Below are 23,054 nucleotides of genomic sequence, written 5' to 3'. Positions count from 1 at the left end.
GAAGCTTTTCAGTTCCTCTTCACTTTCTGCCATAAAAAGTGGTGTCATCTGCGTATCTGAGGTTATTGAGATTTCTCCCGGCAATCTTGATTCCAGCTTGTGTTTCTTCCAGTCCAGCGTTTCTCATGATGTACTCTGCATAGAAGTTAAAGAAGCAGGGTGACAATATATAGCCTTGACGTACTCCTTTTCCTATTTGGAACCAGTCTGTTGTTCCATGTCCAGTTCTAACTGTTGCTTCCTGACCTGCATACAGATTTCTCAAGAGGCAGGTTAGGTGGTCTGGTATTCCCATCTCTTTCAGAATTTTCCACAGTTTATTGTGATCCACACAGTCAAAGGCTTTGGCATAGTCAATAAAGCAGAAATAGATGTTTTTTCTGGAACTCTCTCACTTTTTCCATGATCTAGCAGATATTAGCAATTTGATGTCTGGTTCCTCTGCCTTTTCTAAAACCAGCTTGAACATCTGGAAGTTCATGGTTCACGTATTGCTGAAGCCTGGCTTGGAGAATTTTGAGCATTACTCTACCAGCGTGTGAGATGAGTGCAATTGTGTGGTAGTTTGAGCATTCTTTGGCATTGCCTTTCTTTGGGATTGGAATGAAAACGGACCTTTTCCAGTCCTGTGGCCACTGCTGAGTTTTCCAAATTTGCTGGCATATTGAGAGCAGCACTTTCACAGCATCATCTTTCAGGATTTGAAATAGCTCAATTGGAATTCCATCACCTCCACTAGCTTTGTTTGTAGTGATGCTTTCTCAGGCTCACTTGACTTCACATTCCAGGATGTCTGGCTCTAGGTGAGTAATCACACCATCGTGATTATCTTGGTCGTGAAGATCTTTTTATACAGTTCTTCTGTGTATTCTTGCCACCTCTTCTTAATATCTTTTGCTTCTCTTAGGTCCATACCATTTCTTTCGTTTATCAAGCCCATCTTTGCATGAAATGTTTCCTTGGTGTCTCTAATTTTCTTGAAGAGATCTCTAGTCTTTCCCATTCTGTTGTTTTCCTCTATTTCTTTGCATTGATCGCTGAGGAACGCTTCGTTATCTCCAGGTATATAGGTGTGTATATATAGATAGATAGATAGATATACACATACACATGCAAATACTTGTTCTCCTGTTCTTTGCCCTTATAGAATATTACAAAATATTGAGACAGTTCCCTCTGCTATACAGTAGGACTTTGTTGGTTATATATTTTACATATAACAGTGTGTATTATATGTACAGAAAAATACAAATGAACTTATTTCTGTAATAGAAAGAGACTCACAGACATAGAATAGAAGCATGAATAAATTGCCGAATCACTTACTGTAACTACCTCAAAGGATAAGTGCCTCTGGTACCCTCTGGTAGCTTTCTTATGCTGGCTTTATGTTTTGTCCACATTGCATGCATGATTCCATTCAGATGACATAAGCAAAGCTGTTTCAAGACTTGTTGTTTTTTTGTCTACCAAGCAGCTCTTAAGGGTTTTTCTGACAAATGGGATGGAAAGGCATTGTCAAGAGGGGCATGGAATTGGGGGGCTATGCAAGAAAACTGCCAAACTTTGGAAGAAGAAAGCCTTGGGATGACTTATAAAGGAAATGAGCTATTCCCTCATGTGGAAGATCAAACTTCAGTGTTCAAATGAGGTTAAATATTTTATTTTTCTAAGTAGTATCTCTTTTTTTCTCAGAAAGAATGAAGGGTATTTCACACATCTTTATTTGTAAGAAATAGGTTGCTACCTTTTCTTTCTTCTATTCCCAAGTCTCTTGAGAGCCATAGTTAATTAAGGTAATCATGGAAACTGTTGATAAAAAGTAAACCAAAAATAATTTTTAAATAAAACACTGAAATTCTCTATTTTTGTTCCAGACACTCTCTAGAGACTCCTGCACACATAAGTTGCCTTTTTCCTCCTTTATTTGTCTCCATTCTGTCCATTCAGGTCGAATAGCTCTATTGCATGTGTGCAGATTGTGGTCACTTTCACGGGTGCTCTGAGGCTGCAGGTAAATAAGTGACCGTGCATGATTTTTATATTACGTGGCAGAAAGGCAAAATAGTCAAATAAACATTTTAAACAGGTGTTTGGGAGTGGCTGTACATTCTTAACAAAGATACTGCACACTCTTGCATTTTCCATGTGGGTTTTTTTTTTTTCTCCTTTTTGGCTGTGCTGTGCTTTGCAGCTAGCCAGATTTTGATTCCTGGACCAGGGATCAAACCCGTACCCCCTGCAGTGAAAGTGTGGAGCCCTAACCACTGAACCACCAGGAAAGTCCCTTTGCCTCTTCTTCTGACCTGGCTCTGACCCCTGGCTTCTTCCAAAGCTCCATCTTCTCTACTTCCATGTTGTAGGACATTTCAGTAGCCAGTGGTGAGCATCTTCACGTTTACTTCCCAAACACCAAACATCGGGCTTTTCCCACACAGGGAAGATTCTATTTTGATAAAGCTGACAGATTGGATCTGACTCCAGGGTAGGGAAGATGTTAGTGTTTATGGTTTGTGTTCTTGACCAGATATTTTGAGGCTCAGAGTGAGCTGATGTGTTAATTTCCTATTGTCACTACAACAAATGTCCACAAACCCAGTAGCTTTTAAAGCCACCCTCAAATATCCTCTTACACCTCGGCAGGTCACAAATTTGAAATCAGTCTCACTGGGCTAAAATTAAGGTATGAACAGTCCCCTCTGGAGGATCAGAGAAGAGAATCAGTTTTCCTGCCTTTTCCTGCCTCCAGTAGCAGGCTGTTTTCCTTGGCTTTGGGCCCCTTTTTCCGCTTTACTAGCAAAGTCACTCCAGTTCTGCTTGCATCGTCACGTCATCCCAATCCTCGTGTGTCATTAAATCTCCCGTTGCCTTCCTCCTATAAGGAACCTTCTGATTACATTGGGCTATGATAATCTAGAATAATCGTCTCATTTCAAGACCCTTACTTTTTTAAAAAAAAAATGTGTTATTTGTTTAATTTTGTTGGTATAGTTGATTTGCAATACTGTGTTCATTTCTTCCATACAGCAAAGTGACACAGTTAACATATACTTATTCTTTTGTGTGTGTGTGTGATCTTTTTTTTTTTTTTTTTTGGTTTACATCTGCAAAGTCCCTTTTGCCACGTAAGATAATACTCCCAAGTTCCAGGGCTAGGGCAGATACCTTTGGGGGCCATTATTCAGCCCCCAGTAGCTGGCTCAAGGCAGCTCTTCTACAGAGCAGAGGTCCATGTCTTCTGTGGTCTGAATGGGTGCTGCTGCTGCTGCTACTAAGTCGCCTCAGTCGTGTCCAACTCTGTGTGACCCCATAGATGGCAGCCCACCAGGCTCCGCCGTCCCTGGGATTCTCCAGGCAAGAACACTGGAGTGGGTTGCCATTTCCTTCTCCAATGCGTGAAAGTGAAGTCGCTCAGTCATGTCCAACTCTTCGCCACCCCACGGACCGCAACCTACCAGGCTCCTCTATCCATGGGATTTTCCAGGCAAGAGTACTGGAGTGGGATGCCATCGCCTTCAGTACCCCTCAAATCCACATGCTGAAATTCTTACCCCTGAGGCAATGGCATTCAGAGGTGGAGTCTTTTGAGGGTGATGCGAATGTGAGGGCAGAGCCCTCATCGTTGAGATTATAACAGAGACCCCAGAGATGCAGCTTGCCTCCCCGACCGTGTGACAACTCGAGAAGGAGGCACAGGCTACACACCAGGGAGACGGGGGCCCTCTGCACAACAGGACCGTGTAGGCACCTTGACTCTCCAGCCCCCAAAATTGTGATAAGCACATTTCTGTTGTTTATTCACTACCAGACTATGGTATGTTCTTTCAGCATACCTCTGAAACTGACAGAGGCAACCTCCTCTTCACGGCGGGACTGCAAGTCAGCTACACTCTTTCTTCTCCAGACTTTCTTCACGCTCTCCCAGCTCCAAAATGTCAGCCTCTTCCATCCCTCTGCCCATCCGCTTTTCCCAGTACACAGTCTTGTGCGAGCCTCTTTGCAGAGCTAGCTTCATGTGTATAAATATCTTGGTCACTTCTTTTTTTTTTTTTTCAAAATGTTGAATATTTTAAGTAGTGAACGTAAATTTATTAACAAAATCCCTTCCAGGGAGGAATAAAAATAGATAAGAATATTTAAACTACTGAATTAAGATTTTAAGAAAATGCATAAGAATCAAAGAAGGAGAGAAGGAAGTCTCCTAAATATGAATAGAGGACAAAAATCCAAAGCCTGGGAGTGCTCAGGACCCAGACTTGATCCTGACAGAGGCCCCCAGAGATGAGGCCCTTCCAAGAGAAATGACTGCAGGGTGCCCTGGGGAGACTAGACCTGTGTCCAGGGACAGAGGCCAGGAAATCAGACGTGCAGGTGACCCTGGGCTCAGACCTTGGATATCTGTCAGCAGAACCTGTGTGGACCGAGTCTGTCTGCATTGGTTGGTTGGTTGATGTACCTATTTCTCTTTTTTAATTATTAAGATATAATTCACATTGGAATGATATTCTTAACACTAGGGATAACCTTATTTCTATGGAAAATGTCATGACTATTTTTGATAGGAATTTCCTTAAATTTGTAGACTGCTTTGGGTAGTATGGACATTTTAACAATATTATTTCTTCCAATGCATGAACACAGGATATCTTTCCATTTATTTGTATCATTTTTAGTTTCCTTCCTCAGTGTCTTATAGATTTCAGAGATTAGGCCTTTCACATCCTTGGTTAAATTTGTTTCAAGTATCCTATTCTTGATTCAATTGTCAGTGAGATTATCATCTTGATTTCTCTTTCTGATAATTCATTGTTAGTGTATAGAAGTGCAACAGATTTCTGTACATTAATCTTGTATCCTGCAATTTTACTTAATTCATTTATGAGTTCTACTAGTTTTCTGGTGCAGTCTTTATAGTTTTCTAAGGGCTTACCTTGTGGCTCAACTGATAAAGAATCTGCCTGCATGTGGGAAACCTGGGTTCAGTCCCTGGGTTGGGAAGATCCCCTGGAGAAGGGAAAGGCTACCCACTCCAGTGTTCCTGCCTGGAAAACTCCATGGACTGGATAGTCCCTGGGGTCACAGAGGGACAGACATGACTGAGGGACCTTCCCTTTTACTTTCACTTAGAGTTTTCTATACGTAGTATCATGTCATCTACAAATGATTTTACTTCTTTCTTCCAATTTGTATGCCTTTTCTTTTTCTTATCTAATTTCTGTGGCTAGGATTTTTTAGTAATATATTAAATAAAAGTATTGATGTCCTTGTCTTATTCCTGATTTTAGAAGAAAGGCTTTCAGCTTTCCACCATGGAATATTATATTAGCTGTGGGTTTGTAATATATGGTATATATTACATTGAAGTATATTGAACAAGTAAACCTAAAACTTGTATGGAGCCACAAAAGACACTGAATAGCCAAAATAATCCTGAGAAGAAAAGAACATAGCTGAAGGTATCATACTGCCTAACTTCAGACTATGAAACAAAGCTACCACAATCAAAACAGTATGGTACTGGCACAAACACAAATACAGAGATCAATGGAGCAGAAGACAGAGCCCATGAATAAAACCCATGCGTACGGTCATTCAACCTACAACAAAGAAGGCAAGAATATGCAATAAGTAAGACAGTCTCTTCAATAAGTGGTGTTGGAAAGACTGGACAGCTTATGTAAAAGAATAAAAGTAGAACATTTTCTCACACAGCGTACAGAAGTAAATTCAAAATGAACTAAAGACCTGAATGTAATGCCTGAAACGATTAAACTCCTAGAAGAAAACATAGGCAGTGCATGCTTCGATATTGGTCTTCCTCAGGCAAGGGAAACAGAAGCAAACCTGAACAAATGGAACTTAAGCTTCAAACAGTGAAGGAGACCATCAGCAAAATGAAAAGTCAACCTAGTGAGCGGGGAAAATATTTGCAAGTGAGGGGTTCATAGCCAAACATATAAAGAACTCATGAAACTCAGTACCAAAGAGCCAAACCATCCAGCTTTAAAATGGACAAAATATCTGAACAGACATTTTCCCAAAGATGACATACAAATGGCCAACAGACACGGGAGAAAATGCGCACTGTCACTCATCATCCAGGAAATGCAAATCAAAACCACAGTGAGATATCACCTCACACCTACAAGAATGGCTGTTACTAAAAAGGTAAGAAATAACAAGTGTTGGTGAGGAGAAAAGGGGACTTTCATGCACTGTTGGTACGAAGGTAAATTGGCACAAACACTATAGCAAACAATGTAAATGTTCCTCAAATTAAAAAATTAAAAGTAGAACTACCATATGATCCAGTAATTCCCGTTCATTCAAAAACAAAAACTGTGATTCACAAAGACACATGTGCCCCAGTGTTTGTAGCAGCATTGTGTACGATAGGCAAGGTGTCGGAAGGAATCTAAGTATCCATCATCAGATGGATGGATAAAGAAGATGTGACATATCCATATATATGTACATATGCATACGTATAAGGGGATATGCATATATACAAGGGGATATGCAGATATATAAGGGGATATGCAGATATATAAGGGGATATGCATATATACAAGGGGATATGCAGATATATAAGGGGATATGCATACATATAAGGGGATATGCATATATATAAGGGGATATGCATATATATAAGGGATATGCATATATATAATAGAATATTAACCATAAAAAGGAAATTTTCCATCTGCAACAACATGGATATTCCTGGAGGATATTATATCTGGTGAAATAAAGTGGACCGAGGTGAACAGATGCTGTATGTTTCACTTACATATGGACTGTAAAATATATAACAAATGAACAGGTATAACAAAACAGACTGAAAGATACAGAGAAGAAACCAGTGGTCACCAGAAGGGAGAGGGTTGCACAGAGCGGCAAAATAGATGAAGAGGACTAATAGGTGCAAACTACTAAATATAAAGAGAAATCAGTTCTAGGCTGTAATGTAGAGTAGACGGAATTAATTGGTCAGTATCTTGTAACAACTTTGTATGGAGTGTAATATATAGCAATATCACATTACTGCACTGTACATCTGAAAGCAATATACCGTCATGAGTTTTTTAAAAGATAACTTCAGAAGTACAATTATAGCTATTGTATTTCCTTTTATCTCTGTTGTTACCAATATTTTCATCCTGTGTTCCTCTCTACCTCACGTTCCTTCCTGACTTGTGGCTTCTCTAGCCTCATGGTTTCTGCCAACATGAAACTATGTTTTCTGCTTTTTTCTGCGAGTTTTCTTCCCCTTTCTGTGCCAGTCATCTCTCTGCGTCATTCTTGGTGTGTTGAGAATTGAAAACCAACCGGTACTAGAACTCCAACAGGACATGTGAGTCACCCTCCCCTGTAGAGGCTCCCATTAAGAAGACTACACATACGTTACCTTCCCTTAAGAATCTATGGCTGAGTCTCCCTTGGGAGCCAAACCTGAGTCCAGCCTTTCGGCTTGGTCTGGCAGAATTCCTTGATACCAAGCACGGTAACCTTTGTGCAAGGAGGAGCTTGCTGCCACTTTTCTGAAAAACAAGCAGTCATCCCACAGACATTTGGGCCTATACATATTTTACCTTATGTTTTTGGAATCTGTGTGGAAATAACCTTTGGTGAAAGCTGTCTCTTCAGAAGTGTATGTAACAGCTTTGGGTAGAGTGTTGATGCCCTAAAACTTATATTTACATTCCTGTTCTCGTAATTTATGAGATTAAAATCTTAGAGTTTTATACATTCTAACATATTTCTGCCTATTATTTTCTGAAAGTCATATTTCCTTAGCAGATGGAATCTTATAAACGTGCCCTAAAAGGGAACACAGGGACATTTTGTATATGCTTTTAAAAACAGACTTTCATGTGCCAAATGAGCACCTCCTGGTGCAAAGAGGGATTCAGATCTCACTCTCTGCTCGCTGGGTGTTCTCAGGGCCTCCTTCGACTGCACTATTCCCTCTAAATGACTTGCTTCCACATCTTTCCTTCCTGCTGCTCCTGCTAATTCGCTTCAGTCCTGTCCGACTCTGTGTGACCCCATAGACGGCAGCCCACCAGGCTCCCCCGTCCCTGTGATTCTCCAGGCAAGAACGCTAGAGTAGGTTGCCATTTCCTTCTCCAGTGCATGAAAGTGAAAAGTGAAAGGGAAGTCACTCAGTCGTGTCTGTCTCTTAGCGACCCCATGGACTGCAGCCTACCAGGCTCTTCTGGCCATGGGATTTACCAGGCAAGAGTACTGGAGTGGGGTGCCATTGCCTTCTCCAATCTTTCCCTCCTAGACACAATTAAAAGGATGAAAGAAATACCTTTTTGTGTGTGTGTGTGCCACATTCAAGCTATTCACTGTGGCTTCCCTTTGGGTTAAGCTGAATGTAATTTCATCAGTAATATTTTTGCTGAAGATGACAGATATCAGAAAGACTGAGAAACTACCAGGCATGTAAAGCTGACTTCTTTACAGCTGTGTTTCTTTTCTATCAAGACGAGCAGCAAAGCAACTCACGGGATTTGTGCTGAGTTTAGCATTTTTGCTGAAAACAGGTACTTGGCCAAATGTCTTTGAGAAATTTTAAGTGGCATTACCTGGAACCAATGTTTTAAATAAATAGGGAGATTTGAGCCAAAATACAGTAAGAAAAGAAGCAATATGCATGTTGTGTCTGTCAATGCAAAAATTTCCCCCACAAGAAACTCTAAATCAGCTGAAGAAATACAGGAGAGTTCTGTGTTCTTTATCACAAGTAATGTAAATATCTATCTTATGTTCACTTCTGCCTATATTTTTTATATTTTGTCTGTATGAACTTTATGTTTTAAATTTCAGTAGGAGGAAATAGATACGTTTTCTCCAAAAATCTTGCCTGTTTTGTTGTGTAGATTATACTTGAAAGCAGTAATGCGTAAAATTAGCACCTCTCACCACCACATTAAAGTGTTTGGCTTCTGTGGACTCTACTAAGAGTTCCGACTCCAACTTGGAGTCCTCAAGGAAGTGCATACAAAGTCATCAATGCATTAACTAGCATTTTTAATTATTCAATATGCCTGTAGGTGCTTAACTAAGACAGGTCAAATTCCTTTATTTTATTCAATTATTAGTAGAAGGCATTTGAGCTCATTGGCACTGATGGCTCAGGGATAAAGAAAATGCCTGCCAATGCAGGAGACTTGGGTTCGATCCCTGGGTCAGGAAGATCCCCTGGAGAAGGAAATGTCAACCCACTCCAGTAGTCTTGCCTGGGAAATCCCATGGGGGTTTGCAAGAATTGGAAACAGCTTAGTGACTAAAGCAACAGCAGAGGAGGCATCTGACCTGGTCCCAAGGCATGTCCACGATGGCAGCTCTCACGTTTTTTGTTCATCTGAAGCAGGAGTCCGCAAGCCATGGTCTATGGGCCACATTCAGCAGACTGTTTTGTAAATAATAATTTATGGGAAGAAAGCCACGCCCATCTGTTCATGGACTGTCTGTGGCTGCTTTTGTGCATAGTTTGTACAAAAGCAGAGTTGAGTAGCTGTGACAGACTATATGTGGCCTGCCATCTGAAATGTTTACTCTCTTTACACAAGAAATTTGCCAACCTCGTATCTTGATCAGCGTCCTCACATTTTAGCTGCCTCAGAATCATCTGGAGGGTTTGTTAAGATGCAGATTGCTTGGCCCACTGCAGCCTTTCTGACTCTGTAGATCTTGGGTGGAGCCTGGAAAAGCTACATGTTCAGTAAGTTTCCAGATAATATGTATGTGCTCGTTCAGGGACTCTGCTTTGAGAACTGCACTATGCTACTCTGGCCACCTCATGCGAAGAGCTGACTCATTGGAAAAGACTCTGACGCTGGGAGGGATTGGGGGCAGGAGGAGAAGGGGATGACCAAGGATGAGATGGCTGGATGGCATCACAGACTCGATGGACGCGAGTCTGAGTGAACTCCGGGAGTTGGTGATGGACAGGGAGGCCTGGCTGCGATTCATCGGGTCGCAGAGTAAGACACGACTGAGCAACTGAACTGAAAGGAACTGTGATTTTTTTTTAAAGATCATATGTAAGTGTCATGTTTACATAGAATAATATTTAAATGTTTAGAAATATAAACCTGGAAGCTTCCATGCTAATTTAGGTTTAAATGCATACAAAAGCAACCTCCAGTAAATTGTGTGAAAAGAAATGATTAAAATGTAATTTTTTAAAAAACTTTTTAATTGATCAAAAACATGGACAAGTTCAACTGAAGAAAATGTAGTGTGCTGTGTTAATAAAAAGGTCTCACAGATACAAACATAAATGTTAACTGTTCCCAAGACCCCTGCCACCCCCTGGCATATATCCTCCCAGTGGCTGGTGGGTGCTGCCTCCTCCCATCTCACTATGTATCAGGGATAGATTATTGCATCCCAGCATTAAGGATGCAAGCAGTTATTTTAAAGTCCTCTCTTTTTAATTTTCTCCTCTAGTATGTTATTTTCACCTTTTTTGTTTCATTTTTTTAAAATCTTCGTGTAAAACACTTGCTTTCTGGACAACACAATTTAGGAAGCTTTATTTGTTAATAGAACCTGCTTCTCTTCTCTTGACCCCTTTTATGGATGATGAAACTGACACCCAAAGATTCTCATAGGTTTTAGATCCAGGACCCCCTGACCTGGCCCCCACTTCCTTTTCATCTGCCACCTCAGCTCCTGTTTGCTTTGCCTCAGGTGGTGAGGGGGGAAAAAAACCCAATGAGCCCAAACTTAAATCAAGCATGAAGAAAGAAAGCACTGCTAATACCAATGACCATCTTTTTTCCTAACACCCTGAAACAAAGGAAATTCTCTGCTTCCAGGAATAGCCTTAATCAGTCACATATGTGAGCATAGACCCAGTGACTGTTCAGACAATTTTCCACCAACATAACAGGATTTTCCTGGCACATTGATTTTTTTTCTCTTTCCTAGTATCAGTATAAGTAGTTTTTTGTTTTTCATTGGTTTTTTTCTAGAAGATCTGAGGCATAATAACAGACCTTTCAACCAGAGAGACAGGGTGCTGAAAATCTGCGGTGTTTGAAAGCAAAGAAAAATGAAGGACTGTTAAAAATAGAAATAGTCCCCCGTTAGTAAAAACAAACAAACAGCTTTAAAAATCTAAGAACTGCGCCCTGCATGGGTGGGTTTGCTAACTGTCAGCTTCACCAGTTAATGATGTAGTTTGTCTAATGGAGATAGAAAACACCATTTGTAGCAATCCTGGGCTTCGTGTGTGTGATTTAAAAATCAAATTGAGTGGAAATGCAGCAAATACTAAATGGCATTGTTTGTTTTCTAATTAATTTACTACAAACTACAAAATAAAGTCTTCAGTGTATTAGATGGTCTGTAATTTTTAGAAGAGAAAGCACTGAAAACTTTGACCTCTCATAGTCCATTGACTTTCTTTTCATCAGAGAGACAAGCTGCATTTTGTGTTTGAAGAGGATATCGATATTTTGGGGGACATCACTTTTGGAGTTTAGTGTGTGGCATAAGTCAGCCAGGGATATCATCTCCTTTGCAAGGCTCAGGGGAGCCCTGGGAGAGCCTGGGACCCCTTGGTCTCCCTGGGGATGATGTTCACGGTTACTGTTAACAGTCCAGGGATCCAGGCCCCAGAGAGAAGGTCATCGGCGTGAGGACAGCCGCTCCCATCACAGCTGCGCGTGGACTTTTTGTTCTGTAGGGGCGATTAGCACAGTGCAGGCACTCAGTGTACGTGAGCACAGAATGGCTGAGGAGAAACTGCAGAGAAGGTCGAACCAGCAGATCTGGGTGCAGAATCTCTATCAGCTGCAGGCTGGTTCTGTGACCTTCGGGCGAAGTCATCTTAACTCACGGAGACTTAGTTTTCTTATCTGGAAAATATGGGTCATAACAACTGCCTCCTAGGGCTGTTCTATGGGCTAGAACTTACAGCTCATAAGCGGAGCGCCTGACATGTGGTCAACAAATAAATGGAAGTTATTATAGATCAAAACATTTCAGGGTGTGCAGAAACCAACCTGGGAAGTCAGTAAGTAAGCCTTATAAGTCTTTGTTCTCAGCTTTCCTCACATTTCACCTTTACTCCCTTACTTCCTTGACTGAAATTTTAGTCCTAATGTTTTTTGCTCAGGACTTATGTTGTTACTGAACCTAAGTTCATGTGTCTGATACATAGTGAAGCCAAGCAAACCTGAAGTTTGGAGCAGAGAAAGGTTTATTGCAGGATTGAGCAAGGAAAAGATATGACTCGTACCCCAAACGCCCTGAACTCCTCAAAGGATTTCAGCAAAGCGTTTTTAAAGGCCAGGAGAGGGAGGGATGTCTCAGGGTATGTGATCAGCTCAACCGCAATTCCCTGACTGGTTGATGATCAGTGTTTGGGAGTCAGCAGGTCTGGGGGCTACATGCTCGTGATCATCAGGTAGTTCATTTCTTCCATTTGGTGGTGGTTTTAGCATCTAGGCTTTCTTGATAGCTGGTGGCTCAGCTCAGATATCAGTGCTTTCCTGATGGCTCAGTTGGTAAAGAACCCGCCTGCAATGCAGGAGACCTGGGTTTGATCCCTGGGTTGGGAAGCTCCCCTGGAGAAGAGAAAGGCTACTCACTCCAGTATTCTGGCCCGGAGAATTCCATGGACTGTGTAAGTCCATGGGGTTGCAAAGAGACGGGCATGACTGAGTGACTTTCATTTCACTTTAGTATCTGAAAAACTCAGGAAATATGCATGAGATGCTAATATCCAGGTACGTTAGAGAGGAACTGTAGCAGAGGATATGGGGGAGAGGCCTGTCCTGGGAAGGCCCGTAGGGTCCTGGGTAACACTCTGATGTGGTCTCCTCCCTGCCCTAACTTCAAAGCCACAGTTCATTCCAGCAAGCTTATTCTCAGCAGATGAAAAAGGACCATTGCCAAAAGTTTATCATTTACCTGGTGTTTACACTGCACCAGGAACTGGTTTTCTTTTGGTATTACCTCATTACTTCATTTCATCCTCACAACACCTCTCAGAAGCCAATTCTGCTATTACCCCCATTTTACAATAAAAACTGACCTATTGATGGGCAAGACAGTTGTCCAAGGGGACAGAGCCATGACTGGCGCCTTGGCGGTCTTGCTCTGAAATCATGCTCTTCGCCACCACTCTGTGCTGGCCTGGAGATCCTGTTCTTGTTTCATGCCAGATGGTTGACCTTCAGGACTTGCCATTCACAGGGCACAGGAGTTTGGGAATTTTGGCGAATATTGGTCATTAGGGCCCAAGTGAGCCTATGAAGTCCACTGTCAGCCCACCCTAGAATCTAGTTCACCATCAAAGAAGTCTGAGTGCTGTGTACCCTTGGAGTGTCCTTCATGGGGAACAGGGCAATTGAACGCCCTTAACATTAGGACCTCAGTTCGGAGCTGTTAAAATTAGAAGCTTCATGAGAACTAGAAGTGCAGTAGCGCTTGACCATCCTGTGTGCCTCCAGTGCCCACACTGGCAGCTGGCACATACTGGCAAGTGAGGCTTGGATGGATGGATGGATGACTGAAGGCAGACAAACGGATTTGATGGTTGTGCAGACCGATGGACGGATGGTGCTCTTACAGGGAAGTTTACAGTGAGGAACTGATATTAAACTATTTCACGGACCTTTAATGGTTGTGTCTCTTCCTTACTTTGGCTAGGTTATAATTTTCCCTCGCAATGATATTTATCTTGCTGAGTAGGTCATTCCAAATGGCTACGTAAAACCCAAAGTTGGACGTCTAACGTCTTGAAACCACACAGATGAGGACCACATTCAGTCAGTCAGTCAGTCAACAAATACTCATTGAGAGTCTACTGCGTGTTAGGTAACTCTTATGGGAGCTTAAAGCATAGCTGATAACAAACCAGAGAAAAACTCTGCCCTCCTAGTGAATGCATTGTAATGGATGAGACAGAAATAAACACTCCCCCACATAATGGATGGAGCTGTGTAAGTATCCTGGAGAAGAGTGAAGTGGTGGGGGTGGGGGGTGGGAGGAATATGGGGAAAGATAGGGTAGGGTGAGGGGGGTAATTTAATATCAGACAGTCAGGGTTAGTTTGAAATTGTGTAGAAGTTTTAGTCTACACTAGAATTTGAGAATTTAAGAAAATTAAGGTAGTGAGTATAGGGGAACAACTGGGAATTAGGAGTCCCAGATTAACAGTAGAGATTTTTCATGTAATAACAATAAAGAAGCAAATACTTTTGCCCTGTGTGATATACACTTTTTTTTCCTTACAGGATTAGCGGCTCTGGACTTTTAAAGTGATAGCATTTGCCAGCCTTCAGCTGAGAAGCTGAACGAAGGGCCATCCTTCCTGTCATCAGTGAGGCAAAATGAGGGGCAGAGAAACCGTGCTGGACGGAAGCAAGGTCATCTGCTGAACTTTCTTGACTTTGGCCCAGATCACAGCTCAGATTCCACTCTTGCTCCGAACTGACCTACCTGACTTTGGTGCCAGGCCTGGAGTGATGTGTCCCTGCCCGCGAGCGCCTCTCATCCCGTGAAGGCCGGAACATGACCACCAGCAGCCCCGCATGCCACGTCCCGGCGGTGAACGGCCACATGGCTCACTATCCCGCCGCTCCCTACCCGCTGCTCTTCCCACCCGTCATCGGCGGACTTTCCCTGCCCCCGCTCCACGGCCTCCACGGCCCGCCACCTCCGAGTGGGTGCAGCACCCCTTCACCTGCAAGTAAGTACCGCTGGTGTCTTCTCTCTTTTCTCTTGGTTGGTTGAAAGCAGGGTGGTTCGTATCCAGGCTGCGTTCTCCTTTCGTTGGGTGCTGGTTCTTCTGGATCTAGAACTGTACCTTTGGTTCTATCAGCAGAAAGGTGACTCTAAACCAGATAAATGGTGAATCTTAGAATTTGGTCCGTTCAAAACCTCACTGGTATTTAGTTCTATTGGATAAATTGCAAACAGAAATGTTGATCAAAGATGTGATCAGTACACCTGAAGAAACTGGTCACTTAATAAACGACATGAGCAATGAATTAGGACATGATGCCATAAAAATCACTGACGATAATCCTGATTTTAACATCGATTTGGGTGGTGAGATCTTCCTTTGAATCTCTTTCTCATTTCCTGGGTACAGATAAAACCTGTCATTGTTTTCAGCTTCCCAGGGATCTTGGCTACCGGTTCATGCCACATAAGCTTTTTAAACGTCCTTGATCACTTTTGGGTCTTTGAGCCACTTCTTACCTCCAATCTTCTCTAAAATGTTGGGTTCACAGTATTTTAAGATAGAAGTAGTTCAACTTAGAATTCTTAAAAACTGATGTGACTCGTTCATAGAAAGCATCAGTATTATGTGATTTAAAGAACAATGGTTCTGCCTGTTTGAAGACAGGCTGTGGTAACCAGCGAGCTCTTCCACCTTTTGGAAACGGGTTTCCTGGTTTGGCACCAGGAGGTAAAAGGCATATGGGTTCAGCAACGCTGCATCAGGCATCTGCAGCATCTTCTCTAAGTTCTTTCAGGTTCGTAACTCGGCAGGAGCTCTTCAGAGCTCTCCCTGCTGATTGTTTCATACTTGGCTGCTTTTTGCGGTGTTGTTCCAAATATTAGTTCGTTCTTAGAAGTTTCTCCTTTAAATTACTCCCTTCATTTTTCTTTGTGTGTGTGTGTGATACAATTAATTTTTATATTACATTTCCTATAGCTGCAAGTTTTATTTTAATTATTTTAATATTTATTTTTATTTACTTATTTATCTGCTATTTTGTGGTCTTTGCTCCTTAATTTCTCCCTCCTTAGCTCACTGGGAGCAGGAAGCTTGCCCCGCCTCACTGGGACCCCTCAGCTCTTAGTATAGTGCCTTCAAAGTTCATAGGAGAAGGATTTCTGGATGCCTGGGTATTTGGATAGATGGATGGATGGATGCCTGAATGGATGGGTGGGTGCTTGAATGGATGGACAGATGAACGGACTCTCACTGCAGGAATGTTGGCTGCAATCACTCTGCTATCATGCATGATATTTACTGATCTGTTTTCCTTCTTGGAATGACCTGATGGTAATTCTCTTCTGTGTTTTGGATTTCTGGCCTAGGCATGTGACCAATAAAGTCTTTTAAGTTGCTTAATAGCATTTTCCCATGCTTCTCAAGTTGAAATTGAAAGTAGATGTAGCCAGAATACCTTCTAGGCTATCAGGAGAGATGGAAAAAAAAAAGTGTATTTGAACTATCTAGCTGACCCAGGTGCCAGTTCAAACCCAGTTCAACCAACATGCAAATGGCATAATGAGTTTACTTTCAACAAACACATGAAGGGGCCTGACTAAATGATTGTCAAAGCTATTAAGAGACGCTTGCTCCTTGGAATAAAAGTTATGACCAACCTAGATAGCATATTCAAAAGCAGAGACATTACTTTGCCAACTAAGGTCCGTCTAGTCAAGGCTATGGTTTTTCTAGTAGTCGTGTATGGATGTGAGAGTTGAACTGTGAAGAAGGCTGAGCGCCAGAGAATTGATGCTTTTGAACTGTGGTATTGGAGAAGACTCTTGAGTGTCCCTTGGACTGCAAGAAGATCCAACCAGTCCATTCTGAAGGAGATCAGCCATGGGATTTCTTTGGAAGGAATGATGCTAAAGCTGAAACTCCAGTACTTTGGCCACCTCATGCAAAGAGTTGACTCATTGGAAAAGACTCTGATGCTGGGAGGGGTTGGGGGCAGGAGGAGAAGGGGACGACAGGAGATGAGATGGCTGGATGGCATCACAGACTTGATGGACGTGAGTCTGAGTGAACTCCGGGAGTTGGTGATGGACAGGGAGGCCTGGCATGCTGCAATTCATGGGGTCGCAAAGAGTCGGACACGACTGAGCAACTGAACTGAACTGAACTGAAAGCTATTAAAATTTCCCTTAGGAGCTAATTGTGTAGCACAGCCAGCCTGATGGACAACACATTCTAACACATTCCTTTCCTCAGATCAGAAGTGTATTTTGTAGATGTAGCCAAGGAATTAAGACTCCTTGGAGTTATGAGTTTTAGTGCCATCCTGGGTGATCTAATCTTGCAGGTGGAAAACAACTCTTAGGTGGGTGGCTGCAGCCCCGATACACCAGCACGTGCCAGCAATGTTGACCTTCTTTGGCTGCTGATTGTAAGGAGAACGCAGAGCAGAGTAAATGGAAGGACAGTGAGACCTTTATGCTGGATGAGCATCCCCGAACACTCGAACAGGCTCTCAACATACAAATCCCTCACCCATCTGTTTGCAGATATTTCTAGAATTCTACAGAGCAGCACTTGGCACACTACAGCCTGCAGGGCAAAGCCAGTCCACCACCTGTTTTTGTAAATAAAGTTTTATTGAAACACAGCCACACTCATCTGTTTACATATTGTCTATAAAAGTGAAACTGTGGGTCGCTCAGTTGTGTCCTGCAGCCCCGTGGACTATAACCCACCAGGCTCCTCTGTCCATAGAATTCTCCAGGCAAGAACACTGGAGTGGGTTGCCATTCCCTTCTTCAGGGTATTTCCCTACCCAGGAATCAAACTCGGGTCTCCTGCATTGCAGGCAGATTCTTTATCCTCTGAGTCACCAGGGAAGCCCTATATTATTATTTAGTTCCTTTCATGTTACAATGATAGAAACCATATAGCCCACTTACCCTAAAATATCCTTTATCTCGCTTTTTACAGAAGTTTGCTGACCCCTGTTATGGAGATAAGAACATTGGGATAGGAATCAACTCATCCCAAATCTAATCATACTCTGTTTCTAACAGGAACTGTTAGCCTCTCTAATTCCTTAGACCCTGAACAAGCTGGGCTAGATTGTACCCAAGATCACCTATAAACACAAGGCTCTTCTTTTCATTTCACAATTACTAAAAACAGCACAAGATGCCATCAATACTAAGCTGACTCATCAGGCATCTCCTGGTTTTCCAGATCAAAGCTAGTCAATATTGATTTCATATAATTCAGCTTTTAGAAGAAGAGTGTTTGCAGTTCAACAAAAGAGGATGGATGAATAGTGTTTTCTGAGGACATGGGTGAGAGGGTGCTGAATGATTGCATCTTGGAAGATGTCACTCGATGGTATCTGGAGAAGGGGCAGGAAAAGGATGAAGTTCAGAAAGTTCAGGCCAGAAACTCCAAAGCTGGCTTGCTTCACACTCTGGCTAATACCAGGTTTAATTACTTCTTGTAGTAGACAAAGTACATGAAAGCTGCTCAGAAGATCATTAAAAGAAGGCACTCTTGCTATGTGGTCTGTTAGTTGGCCCTCCGAGAGGAAGTTGTCTTTGTTAAAGCCTGTGGTTTAGAAAGACCGGGAAACAAGGGTCAGGTCAAAAAAAAATTACACACAAACTGTTTCTTGCTAAAATTACACTTAAGTTTTATTTATGTACTGAGGTTAGTTAGGTAGCCACATTTCATAAAGTCTTGATAAGTAGCAAAACACACGCTTGGGTGAGAAGCTGGCTACCATGGGACGCAAAGGGAACAAACGTGGTGATGCCTCCATCGTGGGGTCCTGTCGCTGCACGATGGACCCTGCTGGCGTTTCTGTCATAATCCGTACACACCTCGACTTTGCAGCTCAACCAGAACATAAATTCTCCTGCCTTGTAACAAGCTTCTTTCAGCACCATGTTATATATAGCTCAAGAACTTCCTCCTTCAAGAGCAAGTGAGGACAGTTTCCAAGAGCAGCTACTGATGTTACCCCTGTCCCTCACTCTTGCCTCTGCCATAACTCTCCAGCCTAGGGTTCCTAGGCCAGAACTGGATCTCTGTCTTCCTAGGGGACACAGGTTCCCATTCCCACATATGAGAGAGTCCCTGACCCAACATCTCCTTTATAGTCATTCAGCCTTCCCAAACTTCTCTTCCATGAAGTAGAAATTTTTTTTTTATTTAAAGGATTGTCTTTTATAAAAATCATATTTGATCTTTTCAGGATACAGATGGAGTATAAATTACAGAGGAGAGCTGTACTGTAAAGGGGTGAAATCAGAGCCTCTCCAAGACCCTTTCAGCACCAGGAGGAGATGGTCCTCTGTGTCATCGCTCAGATTTTCCCCTAGCCTCCACACTATTTTCAGGCAGGCAGCCCGTCTGTCCTTGGTTTGTGCCAGTGGTGGACCGTCTGGCTATTGGAATGACCATTTGTGACCATGCACAACTCACAGAGAATCTCGTGGCCACCTTTCAGAAATTCTCTTCCCCAGAACCTTCCAACATGGAGGAAAAAAATATATATATTCACAAGAGAGGAGTGAATGTAAAGCATCTTCCATGTGATGCCCTCGTCTTTGCTTTATGACTTAATCCTCACTTCACTGAGTCTCTATAAGCTTAGAAATGAGGAAGTACATAAAAGAGAGTTAAAATAAGTAGTAAGAACAAACTACCCTGTATTGAGCACCTCCTGGATAATCCACTGAGCGTTTATTTAATGCATGCCATTCTTAAACTTTTAAAATAGATCCCTAATATTGCTGCCAGGCCATGAGCCACAGTCCCATTTTACAGATGAAGACTATGAGGCTTAGAGAAAGTAAGCTAGTTAATGTTGGGGCCAAATTCCAAGCCCAGATCTTGGGGCTCCAGAGTGCTTGTGCTTCCCGATGTGCTGGGCAGTGAGAGCTGCTCAAGCCCTCGGATTATCCCCCGCTGCACTGTGGGTGTCTCTTTCCCAGGACTGTTCACAGAGCGATGATGTGGGGATGAAGGACCTCACAGCCTCTTTAGTTTCAGCAACTTCCCTGGGAGTGGCTGTCCTTTTTCATCAGTGAGGAGTTGAGGCTGGGCCCACAGGCCGGGAGTCAATGCGATGGCTCCGCTCCGCTCTCTGCTGTGAGCAGCAAGTGCGTCGTCCCCAGCAAGCAAGGCTTCCAACAGGAGGGAAGCCCGATACGCTGTGCCAGGGACACTCAGAATTTAATATTCCAGGGCTCGCTGTGAGCGCTGGCCCACTGTCCGTCTGCCTCTCTTTATGTTCCTTTCATGGCTGCTTGTTCTGTTTTATGGCCGCACATGTGCTTTTTTATAGGTTGTGGTAAGCTGGAAAATATTAAGAGTTTTGGCTTCGGAGCCTCTCTCAAAGTGATCTCCATTTAACGCCAGCATCTTAGAATTAAGGTTGTTTCCCCCACTTCTTTACTGATCAGAAAGTGCTGTCAAAAATCACAAAATTTGGTGTTTACTTAAAAAAAAAAAATCCCAGCGCTCTGGAGAGGTAGACTGTGAATCTCAGAATTAACAATGACGGGACATAAAACAGGTCTTATTTCTATCGCTTGTCTTCAACCAAGAGGAGCCTTGTTTACCCAGCTTGTCTAAAGCAGAGTCTGCGGCCAGATTGGAATTTCTTATTGCATGTGAAGAACAATGGGCCCGGAGGTGTTGATCTGTTTCAAATACATGCAGATTGATGATAACTAAAACCAACTCATTAACTTGTATTATCCATCATCCTTGGCTCTGTAGTCTTATCTTCTTTCTCCTGCGAGTGATATTTGTCCTTAAACATACACAGTGACCCCACTGCACAGGGATCGCAGCTAATTTTACTGTGTCTGGGGCTTAATACATTGCTGGCACGAAGTGTGCATGTCGCGTGTAACAGTGTGGTTCGTATGTATGTAGCCTTCATGATTTTCAAGCCAAGTAAAAATAAAGTAAAATATGGTTAAACTTGCTGGGAATTTGAGGAAGTGTACCAGTTTTACAACTGTTACAGTAATAACAATTTTTGCCCGTTTCATCTGCTGTTGGTTGCTGTATGTCTCTGAAGTTCTAAGGCTGAGAGATGTCAAAGGCTTTCACCTGCATGTTTTGGATAGAGTTTAAGCTTTTGACGTGATTGAACAGTTTTCATGTCTGGCCTAGCCTACGGCTTTGTGTATATCATATCAGAGGCCGTTCCTTACAGGGGAGGAGGCATTGATTGCTTCAGTGAGATGGCTCTTTTCCCCGATAATAAAGGGATCTTTGTGCCATCTCCTCGATGTCCGTACCATTTCCCCAGACTCTGATTGAGTGAACGTGGAATCCTCTGAACAGTTCTAATGAGGAGCTATTTGTTGAACTTTACCCCAAGGGGATCAGGAATATGTGAACATGAATTAGAAACAAAAAGATTATTGTTCAATTTCATCAAATTAACTACGATGCCCAAAGGAGAATCTCAACTCTTGAAGTATGTTTCTGAATAGAAATAGGCTTTCAGTCCACGGAGGTGATCATAAAAGCAGGAATGAATTTTCCTCTAAGCTTATTCCTTTGATTATCTCTAGGAAAAGGATGTTTGGAGGAAAAAAAAAAAAGACCAAAAAGAGGCCACGAATGGAGAAAAAGAAAGGGATATTTTTGACTTTATATTAGAATTCCTTTAGATTTACCAAATAAATTAAACAGACCCTTTTAAAATATGTATTTATTTACCTGGACCCCGTCTTCATTGCAGCACGCAGGAAATTTGATCTCAGTCGTGGCTTGCGGGATCCTTACTTGCAGCATCCTTGCTTGCAGCATGTGGGATCTAGTTCCCTGACCAGGGATCAAACCTGGGCTCCCTGAATTGGGAGCTTGGAGTCTTAGCTCCTCGACCACCAGGGAAGTCCCCTACATAGACATTTAAAAAGAGCATTTTTGAACTCATGAAAATTGAACCTCTGAAAACTGGAATCACAGCAGCTCTGAGTTGGCTGAGTCGGCTGTGAGATACGAGAGCTCCCATGGGTTCCAAATCTCTATCTTGATGAGTCCATTAATCTACAACTCCTATACATTTCAGATGGGTTATTTTGCTTCTAATGATGAAAAACCCATTCAGATGACCTTGAGTGGTGGGAGGTTAGCCTCCGTACGCATCCTCGTAGCTGGGCTTGAGGGCAAGTAGCATGCCACCAGGGGCTGCCTTCCGAGCCGTCTTCAAGATGCAGCTCAGCCCTCCCACAGCAGCTCTGGGGGTTCACGCCATGTTGTTGGGTTGACATGATTCCCTATTTTGTTTTGCTTCTTGATTTTTCTGCTTTGGTTCTCTCTAACATGCGAATGATTCTTGGAAATTTAAGCAAGAAATGGGGGGAGGAAAGGAGGGAGATAGGGAAGGAGGGAGGGAGGGAGGGAGGCAAGGAAGGAGGAAAGGAGAGAGAGGGAGGGGGAAGACAGAGAGAGACTCTGGCGAAGCCTGTCTGTGGGCTGCAGGCCACCGCCAAGAGCTTGAGGCCACCAGACCCTCCAACGGTGCCAGCCAGGCGGTACCATCCGCTCACTTGTTTTCCACTTTGCTGTAGAATGGTGCTAAAAGCAGCTGCCATCTATTTAGTACACTCCATGTGTCACCTCTGTCTGCCACCTGGAAAGAATTAAAAAATAAAAACTGAGGTAACCAACTTTCCTAAAGTTGCCCCAGCCAAAAACGGTGGGACCAGGTTTGAACTCCCCCTGCTGTGACCAGAGTCATCCTTGTTGCCACAGCTCCTGATGGCAATGGATATTGGGGGGGGGGGCAAAGGTTTTTAGAACACTGTGTCTTACCCTCCTATTGGGAAGTCATAGTCACCAAGACTCACTTAAATCTAAAACTCTGACGCTCTTTGCCTTTGAAGACCTTGATTTTTTAAAGCCTGTAACATCCCCCCTCACCCATGTACCTACTGTGTGCATTTTATTTATCATAAGGGTCCTGTTCTGCGGTCTAGTTGATTTCATTGCTTTTCCCCCTTCCTGCGTCTGTTAGCCAGAACACCTGGTCCTAGCTAAAACTCTTTCAAAGTGTGTGGAGTGAGCGAGTCGATGGTTCTGGCTGCCAGAGGGTTTTGGAAATTTGTGGATTTGCTTTTGAACATCACAGTGATTGGCAGAACTATGAGCATTTGATGGGCAAGGGCTCGGGGCTGCACTTTGCATGATAGAATTCCCTGGTATCTCACGGCTTCCCAGTGTCCCCCATTAGTCATACCAAAAGCCCTCCCCCAAAGAAATTATGATTAACTGAATCGAAACTGTAATTCTACTTTAAGTATAATTGTAAGATTTTATTGTATCT

General features: G+C 42.8%; 1 protein-coding gene across 2 annotated transcripts in view; it reads left to right on the top strand.

Annotated features, from left to right (window-relative positions):
* Positions 1-23,054, top strand: part of RARB (retinoic acid receptor beta) — an 863,700-nt gene that overhangs the window by 409,154 nt on the left and 431,492 nt on the right. For both annotated transcript variants that reach the window (XM_069572811.1, XM_069572812.1), the window contains exon 3: positions 14,265-14,719. In XM_069572811.1, the coding sequence (XP_069428912.1) occupies positions 14,542-14,719 (178 nt within the window). In that variant the 5' untranslated portion in view covers positions 14,265-14,541. The remainder of the gene's footprint in view (positions 1-14,264; positions 14,720-23,054) is intronic.

This window comes from Ovis canadensis, chromosome 26 (genome assembly GCF_042477335.2).
Source record: "Ovis canadensis isolate MfBH-ARS-UI-01 breed Bighorn chromosome 26, ARS-UI_OviCan_v2, whole genome shotgun sequence".
Taxonomy (NCBI): Eukaryota; Metazoa; Chordata; class Mammalia; order Artiodactyla; family Bovidae; genus Ovis; species Ovis canadensis.
The sequence above is the reverse complement of the archived record's forward strand: the minus strand, read 5'-3'. Positions and strand labels throughout refer to the sequence as shown.